The 14,252-nt window shown below is 39.9% G+C and overlaps 2 protein-coding genes across 2 annotated transcripts in view; both read right to left on the bottom strand.

Moving 5' to 3' along the window:
• Nucleotides 1–2,788, bottom strand: part of gldc (glycine dehydrogenase (decarboxylating)) — a 24,447-nt gene extending 21,659 nt beyond the window's left edge. Inside the window, exons 1-2 of the mRNA XM_037680905.1 lie at nt 2,426–2,788; nt 2,256–2,334 (exon numbers count right to left, since the gene is read on the bottom strand). Of these exons, the coding sequence (XP_037536833.1) occupies nt 2,256–2,334; nt 2,426–2,692 (346 nt within the window). The 5' untranslated portion in view covers nt 2,693–2,788. The remainder of the gene's footprint in view (nt 1–2,255; nt 2,335–2,425) is intronic.
• Nucleotides 2,789–8,400: 5,612 nt separating this feature from the next.
• coq2 (coenzyme Q2 4-hydroxybenzoate polyprenyltransferase) lies at nt 8,401–11,476 on the bottom strand. The gene is made up of 7 exons (XM_037680906.1): nt 11,197–11,476; nt 10,117–10,283; nt 9,626–9,747; nt 9,378–9,463; nt 9,146–9,279; nt 8,696–8,884; nt 8,401–8,545 (listed from the first exon to the last, which is right to left on the bottom strand). The coding sequence occupies exons 1-7, from the start codon at nt 11,474–11,476 to the stop codon at nt 8,429–8,431; spliced, it is 1,095 nt and encodes a 364-aa protein (XP_037536834.1). The 3' UTR covers nt 8,401–8,428.
• Between the last annotated feature and the right edge of the window lie 2,776 nt (nt 11,477–14,252).

Below are 14,252 nucleotides of genomic sequence, written 5' to 3'. Positions count from 1 at the left end.
TTATTATTATTATTATTATTATTATTATTATTATTATTATTATTATTATTCAGTAAAAACACTTGTTTAAATAAAATCAAAAATGTTATTCAAAATTTTAAAAATGCTCGATTTTAACAAAAATCTCCCCATATCAGCACTGGTAAAGCTGCACTGGGGAAGCTATAAAAAAAACAGAAAGGGAGACAATTTTTGCAAAACTTGTCAAAAAGCTTTTTCACTTCAGCCACTGACAAACGAACCGTACGTGCAAAAAGATGCTGCCTGCAAATGCACTTGCGTTAGCGTTGCTAGTGCCAATACAAGCTACCTGTTGCTGCCGGCAACATGCTGTTCGATAAAAAAATACCCCTACGGTGAAGAGAACCATTTTCCTCATGTATGTTGCAGAGGTTTTGTTCTTGTGTTGCTCCAATTAAAAAAAAAAAAAAAAAGTTATGAACAATTCACAAAGCAAATTTCCTCTCGTATTTAGTTTCCATAATTCTACCGCGATTGGTTTGTTGTTGTCGTTTTGTCGACGTGTATGCAAACTTATGGCCAATTCAGGCGCAGGTTTCACCGTTGCCTCGTCACTTGAAGCTCATACTCATTCAAAATTTATGCAACAAAGTGATTTTGCGCCAAGTACTTTGCCCATCCTAACTGGGTCATGGCATCTCCAACCCATCTAAAGAGCGCAAACACCTGCACGAGAACTCTCCCTCACCAGAGAGCGGCTCTAAAAAAAAATTTATAAATAAACTCGTAAACAATAAATAGTCATTCTTGACAAACTGGTCCAACTTGGGCTACATCTATTTCCAGATGGGGTAGAGGCAGGGCAGCCGACTCGTGACCCGAAAGTCCCAAATGTCATGGTGTCTGAGCAACACACCCAATCCCCAATTGCTCCCTGGGTGCTCAATCCCTGGGTACTCGCATAGCTGCCCACTGCTCCACCTGGGTGTATCCCCGGTGCAATGGGTTAAATACAGACTAATTTCGCCATTATATGGGAACATATGACAACACATAACACTTTACTTACAGCGCACGTGAACGGTCTCCTGGAAATATAGATTTTCTGATGCCAGTATAAAAAAGTTACACGTTCACAGTGTGATCGCGATCATCGCCGAGTGCGTAAAAGATGTTGAATCTGCTGTAGCTGAAAGGCCATCTGGTGCCGTTTGTATACCGACAACCCTTCAGCCTCGAGCTCGACAGCAGCTACATCCAAAGTGCAGAAAGCACAAACGCTTGGTGCCATCGAGGAGGTTGGGTTGATGCTGGACGTTACTTTAAATTATAAAGCCAATGCGGTTCTACAAAATATCACCGACAGGCTAAACTGCAGTGCACGTGCGCAAACACTTCTGGGGGAACTGCGTTTTTGTTTTGTTTTTTGACGAAACGATGCCGGAGTTTTTGAAAAACGTCCACACGGAGACCAAGATTTCAAAAGTTTCTGCGTCGGAGAATCCGATCGCTGTTGTCGTGTAGTCGAACGGCAACAGAAACATGGTTTTACTTACAAACGGCGTCTTCTTCGTTGATAATAAATGACACGATGACGGTAATAGATAATAAAACATCAGTTAAAACGTATAAAAGCTATTGAAGCGATGCATTTAATAGAATGTTTGCACACATTTCCCACCTCTTTTTTTTACTTCTTCTCCACATCAGCGTTCGGTGCGTTTTCTTGTTGCAAAAATGATATTTGCATATGAAAACTGCAAATAGTCACCAGTTATTCTGCTTCAAACTGGGAGGAGGAGGAGGAGAAAGACGTCTGGAGCAAAGATGTTCTGTTCCATTGTGTTGTGGCTTTCTCGTTATCATGTTTGGTAACAACAAACCTGCATGTGATGCTGAAATATTGAGCAGCGAAGACAAAACGCGCACTCCAGTCACCTTATTAGGAACCCAATCGGCTGTGATGTAATGTGAACGCTGCGAACCAGATTGAACTGGACTTGGGACAGGGGAGCTCAGGGCTAAACTTTACACTCCAGTTGCCATCCTATGAGCATCGGCTTCCCATCAGGAGATTGGTGCTGCTCGCCGAGTTTCGCGAAAACAACTCCAAATATGTTCAAAGGAAGACTTAACACAATGGAGGCGCAACCTACATTTCAGCCACTCACTCGGCTTCGTTCAGATGGAGGGGCGCGCAAAGCGGGCTGAACTGGTCTAAAGAGGCCAGTTTATCCCGGTTTGTGGCAGAGCTTTATTTCAGGATTGCTCAAAAAAAAAAAGCCAAAACTTACAAATCGGATCATCCATCTTCAAACTCCGCTGGATCCGGATGGAGGATGGAACTGTGTTTTCTATCAACTGCTCGACTGACTGCCAACAAAAAGGATTTTAAAATAAATAAATGAATCAAACGTGTTTTGTGTTAAGACGGAGTAATAAAATAAATGAAATACATTCTTACCTCCAGTCCCAGAACATCCAGCATTTCCCTCTTCTCCCGCTCACCTGGACCGATGTGCCGCTCTGAGAAGTCATCGTGTCTGGGTAAAATCCTCTCGATGCGCCTGGAGGACGCGGCTGCTGTCGTTAGGGACGCCGCTCGCGCTCGGACCCGGCTCTGAAGTTTCCAAACCACGCCGCTCTTCCCGCTCAGGTGCCGGCACGGGGCGACCGGGTTCACCGACTTGGCCAAGAAGACCCTGCCCCAGGACTTGGCGCAGCTCTGCATCTCTCCGACTCCGCTTTCGCCAACCGGGACGAGTGTGCCGAAACCAGCGAGGTCTCTTGTTCGCCTCGGCCGTGCGGGAGATGGCCTGCTGCTACCAACTCCTTCAAAGTGCAGAGTTTATACGGTCGCACGTTGCACAAGAGCGGACCAATCAGCGCCGAGACGCCGCGTGACGTCGCGACGAGCCCCGGTAAAACAGCTGCTGAACTTCCTCACGTGCCAGCTTTCCATCGATCGAAACAGGAAAAGGCAGTAACTGTCTGATTGACTTTCAGCAACTTCTGTCAAAGTCCGAAGGGCTCATGCTTACTGATAATGAATAAATGGCTTGATAGCATCTGTACACCTGCTAATGAGACATTGTTTTGAACATACCAACTTTACAAAGATTAACGTATGCTAGCTAAATGATAAAAGTAGCAAAATGCTAGCTACCATACCACTTTATTTATAGGGCACTTAAAACAGCGACAAGGCTAACCAAAGTGCTGTACAGACAGAACAACAGGTATAACACACAAAGCAAAATACAAAATGAAGTAAGTCAGAATATAGGCATAAAATCGATGCAGATAATGACGACTAACCAGTGTGGAGCGTACAGCTTCAAAACAGATCCTCCAGTGTTGAAAGCTACTGAATAGTAGTGGGATTTTAAACGGGACTTGAAAACCGAGAGGGAGGGGGCCTGTCTGACAAGCAGAGGTAACTCGTTCCAAAGTCTTGGTCCTGCTACAGAGAAGGCCCTGTCACCTCTGCGCTTAAGACGAGTTCCTGGAACTGTGAGGAGCAACTGGTCCGCTGACCTCGGGGAACGTGGTGGGACATACGGCTGTAGCAGATCAGAGAGATTGGGGGGGGGGGGGGGGGGGACACTGTTCAGCGATTTGTAGACATGCAGTAGTATTTTGAACTGGATTTGAAGGTAAAATATGAATCTGCTGCCTTCATACATCTCCTCCTACGTGTCTCTGCGTGAGTGCAGCTACGGCGTGCGATCTCAGGACATTATTACCTGCAGTGTTCCCTCAATGAGGACTGAACTAGGCAAAAGGGCCTTCTCCTACTACGCTCCTGTTTCCTGGAATATCTTACAAAAACAATTGAAGCTCTCGACCTTGACCTCTCTAAGTGGCTTTAAGAATCTGTTGGACTCCTGGCAGGGACCAATGCAGACATGTTCCTGTTTTTAGTTTTCTACATTCGCCTTACAATCTAGCTGGTTTTTTTTTTTTTTTTTTTTTTACCTTATTCTTTTAGCCATCCTATTTGTTATAAAAAAAACAAAAAAAAAAAAACTGTAGTATGACTTTTTATAACTGTTTATTGTTGTCGCTGTTGTCCATTGTTGTCATCATTCTTTGTTGAAATCAGGTCTCTCGAATGAATGTAGCAAAACAAGCTATGAGTAGCAAAAGGCTAGCTAAAGTTATAAACGGCTAAGTCAAACTTGCACAAGGCTAATAGCAAAATGCTAGCTTAGTATCAAAATATTAGCTAAACGTAAAAGTGTGAAATCAGGCGGCTGAGGCTAGACTAGTCGCTCAGTCCTCACCTCCTTCTACAGGTGTGCAGTGGAGAGCATCCTGCGCTCCAGCGTCAGCGTGTGACATGGAGGCTGCACAGCTGCAGAAAGAAAAGCTTTGCAGAGAGTGGTGAAGGCTGCACAGACGTCTGTTGGGAGTCAGCCTCCCCTCCATCACAGACAACTACACCTCCAGATGCAGGAAGAGGGTGCACCTGCATCATGAAGGACCCCACTCACCCAGCACACACACTTTTTGCCCCGCTCACCTCAGGAAGGAGGTTGAGGAGCATTAAGTGTAGAACCACTAGACTGAGGAACAGCTTCTACCCTGAGGCTATTAGACTCATGAATCTCTAACTAGAATAATCACTGTGAAAAAAATCACATCATGCGGCTGATTTAGTTCATGCTGCTCTGTTCATTCGTGCTCATCTGCTCACACGGACTCATGTTCGTGCTGCTGTTTGGCGTATTGTTTTTGTACTACTAGTGCTTAACGTATTTTTAGTCTAACGTTTTTCTTAGTTCATATATTAGATCTTATGTTTTTTCTTTTACTTTTTATACTTTTGTTGGATGTAAATGGGAACCTGTGTACACAATTTCGTTCCACCACGTGTACCACATGTGGTGCGTATGACAAATAAAGAAACTTGGACTTTTGACGTGTGAAGAGATTGACAATAATGGTTATCTAAAAGCTATATGTAGCCAAACACTAGCTAAAAGTTGGAACATGCTAGCTTTTTTTTTTTTTTTTTTGGCTGCTCCATTCTTCAGGGAGACTTGGAAATTGTTTTTATGCCAGATGCGAAGACCTATTGTAACGATTGATATCTGCATATGCATCTAGTTGTTCACAGCATGAACCGCAGTTTTCACACAAGCAGTGGGGGAGAGGCTGGGTTTGTGAGTGAGAGTGTCAGTGAGGAAGAGAGAAGGGGCCGCGTGAAGTCACAGACTGGGAGAACAAACAGGCATTGCCCAATCAGATTTCTTCTAATTTTATATTGTAGGAATGAGTAACAAAGATGGTTAAGGGAAAATGGAGTAAAAGCACACATTTTATTGAGGAAGTGTAGTGGAGTACAAGTCACTAGAAATGTAAATGATTAAGTAAAGATACGTCAAAATTCTACTTAAGTACAGTAACAAAGTATTTCTACTTTGTTACATTGCAACACTGTCAAAAGGCTAGCTGAAAGTAGGGCAGCACGGTGACTCAGTTGGTAGGGCTGCTGTCGCTCAGCGAGCAGGTTGCCCCGGTCCAAAACCCAGCCCGGGGCCTTTCTGGGTGGAGTTTGCATGTTCTCTCCGTGCGTGTGTGGGTTTTCACCGGGTGCTCCGGTTTCCTCCCACAGACCAAAATCATGCATGTTAGGCTGATTGGTAACTTTAAATGGTTCTTATGTGTGAGTGAGAGAGTGAATAGTTGTCTCGTTTTGTCTCTATGTGTCCCTGTGATGAACTGGAGACATGTCCAGGGTGCCCCCCACCTCTCATCTGGTGACCGCTGGACATGGGCACCAGTGAACCCTGTGACCCGAAAAGGAGAAGAAGCGAGTAAAGATAATGGATGGATGGAAAGTAGTGAAAGGCAGACTAAACATATAAAAAGTTAGAAAAATAAAAGTAGGAAAATGCTAATTGAGATTTTAAAACAGCTAAATTTAACAAACACAAGCTGAAAGTTACATTTTTCATAATTTGATTAATTTGCCTACAGCTTGCAGTGCAGTCAGCAGATAGCTTGAGGAGGATCTTAAAATGTGTGGACACTTTGGTTGAACATCAGAGTCAGATATCCTTTATTGTCATTTGCACCACATGTGGTACATGTGGTGGAGAGAAATTATGTACACAGGGTCCCAGTTACATCCAACAATAAAATGTAAAAGAAAAACAATGAGAACGTCTAAGATATGAACTAAGAAAAACATCAACTAAAAATACACTAAGCACTAATAGTATAAAAACATTACGTCGAACAGCAGCATGAACATGAGTCTGTGTGAGCAGATGAGCACGCATGAACACCTCAACATGAAACAGATCAGAAACATGATGTGATTCTTCACAGTGATTATTCTAGTTAGATTCATGAGTCTAACAGCCTCAGGGTAGAAGCTGTTCCTCAGTCTAGTTGTTCTACACTTAATGCTCCTCAACCTTCTTCCTGAGGGGAGCGGGGCAAAAAGTGTGTGTGCTGGGTGAGTGGGTCCTTCATGATGCAGGTGGCCCTCTTCCTGCATCTGGAGGTGTAGATGTCTGTGATGGTGGGGAGGCTGACTCCAGCAGACTTCTGTGCAGCCTTCACCACTCTCTGCAAAGCTTTTCTTTCTGCAGCTGTGCAGCCTCCATGCCACACGTTGATGCTGGAGCACAGGATGCTCTCCACTGCACACCTGTAGAAGGAGGTGAGGACTGAACTTCCCAGACCAGCTCGTCTCGGCCGCCTGAGGAAGTAGAGTCTCTGATGAGCTTTCTTGATCAGGCTGGTGGTGTTGTTGCTCCAGCTGAGGTTGTCATTCATGTGTACACCCAAGTACTTGTAGCTGGAGACCACTTCCACTGCAGATCCTCTTTTATGTTCAGGGGGTGTTTGTTCTTTCTGAAGTCCACAATCATCTCCTTTGTCTTCTTCACATTGATGTGAAGGTTATTCTCTTTGCACCAGCTCTCCAGGTGTTCCACCTCCTGCCTGTAGCTGGACTCATCATTGTTTGTGATGCATCCCACCACCACATGATTAATCCTCCTGAAAATACTCCTTACTTCAGCTGAGGTTACGCTGAGATGCTCTTCATCCAGTTGTGAGGTGAGTCTGGTGCTGGGTGGACTGTTCGGGTCTTCAAAGTGTGCATAGAACTTGTTGAGGGCATCAAGCAGAGGTGGGTCTTTGGGGCATTGTTCACTCCTTCCTTTATAATCTGTTATGCACTTAATGCCCCTCCACATGCTCCGAGGGTCTTGTGAGGTGAATTGACCCTCGATCTTCTGTGCATATGTGGCCTTGGCCTTCTTAATATCAGCAACCAGCTCTTTCCTCGTCCTTCTCAGCTCCTATGAGTTTCCAGATCTGAAGACAGTGTTCCTGGCTTCCAGCAGGGTGCGCACCTCTGCATTCAGCCAAGGTTTTCTGAACATGAATCTTTCTACAAATTGGTTGTTGAAAGACTTATAGCTCTTCGAGAAAAAATTAAAACAGGTATTTCTGCTTTAACCAAGAATTTAATGAGCTACCTGTATTTACTTAAAATGACATTTGACAATGACAAACGAGATTTTGTTGTCACGTTCTACCTCTCAATACGCCAAACACAACATCAACTTTGCAGAACTGGAATTTGTCTGCAGGGAAGAAAGGTAATTGATCATTTGCCTATTTTTATTGTTTTTTTAATAGCTGCTTCCAACACGAGTCAAGGATGATAAATTTATATTGGGAACAAAATGTATTCTTGTACAGAGAACTGGCACGCATTTTAGAAATGAACACACACACACACACTTGTTTGTCTCCAACTTTCACATAGAACGTTTTTTCACTCAGAAAGGCCCAACACTTTTTGAAGGAATGCAGCACATCGACGGCCGTCTTTCATTAGACTAAAATCAAATTATGCTGAGAAATGGCAGAGTTCTAACTGTTTTGGTCAAACCTTGAAAATAACGCATGATCTCATACAATACTGCAAAATGTTACCCTCACAGTTTGTGCTGTGAACAATTCTCAGCTACTACCACATATAATTTTAGCACAATATCTGTAAAAATGACAGTTGTAGATATTTTTGTGTTGGCTAATGGCGATTATCTGTGGCAGACAACTCCATAAATGATTGAAAGTAGCCATTTCATGTTGTATGAAAAAAGTCAAATTACTTCCTGCAAGTTTAATTAAAATTTGTTCAGTGGTTCTTGAAATACTTTGTCAATAGACCGGAACTTAAACGCACAAACAAAGATGTTATCGTCAGCCTTTGCCTTTTGGGATCATGTGAGAAAGGCTGAGATGGATAACAGATTCATAAATTGTTAACCAAATTACAGCATTCATGATGGTAAAACATACAAACAAAGCAAAAAACATTTAAGAACCCACCTTAAAAATAATAAATATATATATTTTGAGAGTTAAAAATAACAGCAGAAAGTGCTGATTGATTCTCTTATCTGATTACTTCATCTTGCTGCAGCGCCCGACTTTATTCTTTCCACAAATTTCCTGCAACGATGCCTAAAAACAACAAGAGTCCCAGGTTTCTGTTGGAGCTAAACTGCTTCCAGCAGTCGTCTGCTCTGTTGATGTCCACTTTGTAAATCTACAAAAACAAATGGGAGCAGATATTTTAAGGAAAATTCTGAACTTGAAACTTCTTTTTAATTAAGATGGTACTGTATTTCAAAACAGTGTGTTACAAAAAATAAAACTACGTCTGTTGATGAGCATTCATATTAGACAGATTCCTCACCTGGTGTGTGAGGTGACCGGCCACAGTGGTCAGTGCAGCGTAGTAAGGCAGAGTTTGTTCGGCGTTGACGCCGGCTACAACCAGCCCTGCCATCATGGCCAACGTGAAACCACTCAGCCAGAGTTTGGTTTGCTCCTGGAACTTTAGAGCAGTGGATTTTACCCCAACCTTAAGGTCATCATCTTTGTCCTGGAAGGAAAAACACCACCTCACTTTAAAAATCTCAAGTCCCCCATCTAATTAACCAACAGCAACAAAAAGCATAAAAAACAATCATTATACTGTAAATCGTAGCTGTGATTGATAAATACTTGATACTAGATGTATTTTAAACTACATTAGTTAATATAGAAAAAAAACTATCAAAATAGTGAATTTCACATCAAATTCTATGCGATGACAAACAATATCCCAAGATTATACTTAATAAGATACACTGATGCTTCTCACCTGATGAGCGTATATGGTGTCATATATCAGCGTCCACATCACTCCTGAGAAATACAGCGGGAGACACACGGACCAATCACACGAGCCCTTCACAGCGGACCAGCCGAGCAGAGCCCCCCAGTTAAAAGTCAGCCCTGAAGAAAAGAATCAAAAGTATAGTTTTTATTTTACTATACTTTTTAGACACATTTCAAAAGAGAAAAAAGACAAAAACGTTTCATACAGCACATACCCAACACAAACTGAGGCCAATAAGTGATTCTCTTCATTAATGGATAGGTGATGACAAGAATCAAAGATGAGGCACCCAGAGCTATGCTGGTAGAAACAAACGTGTGAGAAACAATTACATAGATCCCCAGTCGTCTCGGTTTAGACTAAACACGTGATTTTTATCTCCATCTTGCACAATAAACATAAAAATAGTAAACAAATCTGCCAACTTAAATCTTGATGACAATACGATCTGCTTCTGATTACCTGTAGTAGTTGAGGCACAAAAGAACCCCAAGTGCAAGAGACAGCTGTCCTCCGAGGAAAACTACTGCCTGCATTCGGGAAATCTGCCCTGCTGCGATGGGGCGGGACGCTGTCCGGGACACCTACACAAAAACATCCAAATTCCCATCAAACAGATGACAATTATAATAAAAATGTGACATTTTTGTTGTAAAGCTGCAACAAATTTGGCATTTTGACTATAATTATGTGACTGACAACTTTACAGCTACAAAAATTATGTCTCATCTTTGTTTATTATGACCAAAGGTACACTATATTTATACTTTGAGGAGTATGATTAATATTTTTTAAGTTACATAACTCGGAAAATATTTAAAATGTATTCAACTTGTGATTTTAAAAGAAAGTCATAGCTCACTGTCCTAATGTAACTATTCCCTATTTTCTAACTCAAATTAAGAAAATACTTTATGTGCACAAAATAAAAACTGCATGTTGCTCTCATTTACTTGTTTGTCAAAGTTTTTATCCCACATGTCGTTGATGGTGCAGCCAGCCCCCCTCATGAGCAGAGCACCTGTACCAAACAGAGCCAGCAGGCCCAGGTCTGGGAGACATCCAGGTTCTGCAGCCAGAGCAATACTCCATGTGCAAGGAAGGTACAGCAGCCATGTTCCTGCAAAACAGACACAACTACCGGTATTTAAAAGACATTAAAATTTGAACTAAAAGGAGCTGATCAGAAATAAACTATAAATTGGGGTTGTCTCAGCATTAGATCTGAACTAGTGCTGATGTTATAGTTATTAGATTTAATAAATAAAGAAAACTTTGTGCAGCAGCTGCTGGACTGAATTTAAAAGAAAATGTTGCTGCCTTTGTTTTAAATTAATGACTAAGAAACATTATTTACAGTTCCAATTTGCTAAAAGCACAATATTTGGACTACTGGTTTTAAGTGATACCAGTGCTACGCTTCATCAGTAATATGGACATTTTATTGTATCGGTAGCAATGACAACTTATTGGAGTTAAGCAATACAATTTATAGCAGCTTAATTAGAGAAAAAAAATAAGCAATCAATTTATTTATTTAAAAATAAACAACATTTTGAGCAAAAATTCAAAAACAAAATTTTATTGGATAGGAGTTGTATTTTTTATGACTCACTTTATAAAAATATTATTATTATTTTTAACTTTGGTCTTATGAAAAACACAATTATGAAATAAATAAGCCATGAAACACACTTATGAAATTAAATATTAAAAACAATTTTTTTTTCATAGCTTAGATACTTATTTCACAATACTTTATTTTATTTATTTAATGTTGAGCATTTAGGTGTTCCACATTAATCCCCGTGATTCTGTTTTTTTGGTCTGTTTTTTTATTTTTTTTTATAATAATGCAATGATTTTTTTTTCAATGTGGCTGAAAATCCGATTACTTCTGCTGGTTTGTAATAAAATTACCAGCTTAATTACTAAAAAATACTGCATTTTTTTTACTATAAAACTCGTGATTTAATTTTCCAGACAGCTGTTTACATAAAATAAGTGTTGTAATAAATACTAAAAGTACAAACCGATGGGTTTGTCCAGCCTCATGAGTCGCAGGTATGGCTGAACAGCAGCTGGTGCTGAATCCACGACAGAAGCAGCAGAAAGGCTGAACGACCTTTTCCCAGTCACACGTTTTTCTTGTCGTTTTACAGATGAACATATTGGACTCTGGCTGCATAACAACCTTCTCAGCACAGCAGACTTCGAGTGGAAACCATTTATAGTTCCGGTTGTTTGGTTTTGGAGGAAGTAGTTACAGCAGGTGGTTAAAGTTAACCTGCTGCTCAGTTTAGCGAACAACATGTCGAGTTAACTGAGCATTTCCTCTTATTTTTAAAACTACCAAAATAATATATACGCTTGAATTAAAAGGTTAATCGTCTCTTGGAAGGGTGACAAACCGCCACTAGGCGCTTCTCTGTTGTGGTCCGTTCCTTATTATTACTCCGGCGGAAACAAACGGTAGTCGGAATGATTTGATGAGACATCTTTTCACAAAGCTTAAAATTTTCATTAGTATTAGTAAAATTATAAATTAGGGTAAGGTTTACAAATGGCATTGTGATTTTTTTTTCATTTTATGAACATTTATCAGTTTTAATTTTGGAACAAGACAGTTTTTTTTTATCTTTATTTAAGCAAATGGCGAGTGTACAACAAACAAATGGAGAGTGGTGTTATACAGAAGAACACAACCCTTCCATGAACAAACAACCAGGGGTGTTAATTAGACAAATATTTGCAAAGATTTACAGATAGAAATTGTCCTGAGGACCTTTTTGTTGGTAGAGTCTGTTATTAATTTAGTTCCACATCCTTAATAAAATGAAGAAAACCTGGCGTTTTGTTAATAAATTTACATTTATGAATGTAAAATTTGTCCAAAAGAATTAGCAAGTTTATTATATTAAAAAAACCATTTAGCATCCTTTCTGGTGAATCTAGAAAAACAAAATAAAACCTTTACGTAAGGAAAAATCCTTTAAAATATTGTTATTAATAAACCTGCTAAACTAAGGGCAGTGCCAAAGACAAAGGTTGGTGATGTTTTTTAATTCTTTTTCTTCGTCTGTGCACTCCTCAGTTCCGTTACTGCCACGCACACTCCCACCTGCCTGTTTGTCATCAGTCTCAGTGTTTGTAACTACTGTATTCTAATCAATTCTGATCCTTATAACTCTCCAATTGTGACTCCATTTACATTACATTTGTTAATTTATGAGAGTAATTAACTTAAAATATTTTGTTTGTACGGAAATATTTTATTTAATTGATATTTTGGTGTATTTTTGTGTTCTCGTCTTTTCACAAGCTGCTGCAATATCAGAATGTCTCCGTTTAAAGATGAATGTAATCCATCCATCGACTGAGCAGTTAACTTATGAGACCCTATCACAAAATCACGACTTGGCATCTGTCGGGATCCGTGTTTTTTATTGGTTTGTTTATGGGTTTTTTTTTTGTTTTATCATTAGGATTATTGGTATTCCTGTTGTTTCCTGTTCAGCTCCTCTGTGTTCCCTGTGCCCTCTCTCACTCATCCTCAGTCAGTTCTTCACTGTTTTTCTTAGTCAGCTGTTTCCAGTCAACAATCAGGTGTCTCCAATATGTCATCAGCTATAATCAGCCTCTTGCCATCTCCACCTCAGTAGTGCATTGTGGTCTTCATGCCACTGATCTGGTTTCCTTTCAGTGATCCTAATACTCCTGTGATATTTTTCCTTGTGATTTCTCAAGTTTGTAAGTTTTGCTGCCTTGTCAGGCTGTTTTTTATTTTATTTTTTAAATAAATGGATTTTGGAGCTTCTCGCGTCAGTCTGCATTCTGGGTCTAAATCTACCACCAACTGTGGCAGCGTCTCATAACGACACATTTCATAATTATTACTTTGTGTCATCTATTTATGAGGGAATGTTTGAAAATTTTGAGATACAAAAATATAATTATATGACGCTAAATCGTTATTTTAAGATAGTATCTCTTAATTATGACAACTGTTTTTATCAAAGTGGCAGCGCAGCAGCAAGTTTTAGGAAATATTCTATTAGAATAATACAAATTTAGGGTAGTAAAATCAGAAATTCCCAAATAACAATAACAAACTTGTTAATAATGGTTATTCCTGGATGCATATTTTATATATGCATATACGATCAAAAGAAAAACTAAAAAACAACTGGAGCAACAACAACAAAAATAACAGTAATTGCGCAATTCTTAAAACAAATTAAAATGTTTTATTTTAATAAAAAGTTTTAAATGTGAAATGAATCATAAATGAACCAAATAAGACAACATTTATTCATATAAATAACAAATATGTTGTATATTGTCCAGGTCTCTCTTGTAAATGAGTCCTTGTGGCTCAATGGGACGAACCTGTTTAAATAAAGATTGAATTAATATTTCATATACTGTAGTTTAAAAAGATATTTTCAATACAGCTGAAGGTGACAGTAAAGTCTGCTGAGGGTGTGAAGCTCCGGAGACGAGGAGGAAGAGGAGGAGGAGAGATCTCCTCAGTTCAGGGCAGATTCTTAAAGACACAACTCATAATACTATGAGATGGTGCTGTTTATGAGTTTGTTGCAGCTCCTCAAACTAAAGAAGTCTTCTGGATAAAAGACAAAACGTTTCAACAAAGAATCCATCCAGAGGACCTGACTTAACCTTGTTGGATAAAGACCAATCACATTATCTAATATTAGCAAAATTGTGGACAGAGTCATAAATAAAAGATTGGCGTACTACATAGAGAGGATGTACAGTGTGTCAAATTTCCAAAGTGGTTTTAGAAAGGAAGAAACATGGATGGATCCATATAAAAAGAAGAAACGGTTAAAAAACAGAAAACAACTGGACTTCTATTGTGAAGCTGAAGACGTCTCGCTTACCATCCTGGAGGTTTTATCAATTCAAAAATATCTGGAGTGTGTGGAGTTCCAGCTTTATAGAACTGTATGAGAGGCAGGAACTACTCACTCTGCACAATGGAGGCTCGTTATGTTCTTTATGCCTGGCTCACAGAGAGAGAGAGAGATGTTTTGGTCAAATGCATGAAGGTGTGAATTAGAGTGAG

The sequence above is a fragment of the Nematolebias whitei genome, chromosome 8 (genome assembly GCF_014905685.2).
Source record: "Nematolebias whitei isolate Nwh7 chromosome 8, NemWhi1, whole genome shotgun sequence".
In the NCBI taxonomy this organism is placed as follows: Eukaryota; Metazoa; Chordata; class Actinopteri; order Cyprinodontiformes; family Rivulidae; genus Nematolebias; species Nematolebias whitei.
This window is presented reverse-complemented; position numbering and strand designations above follow the sequence as displayed.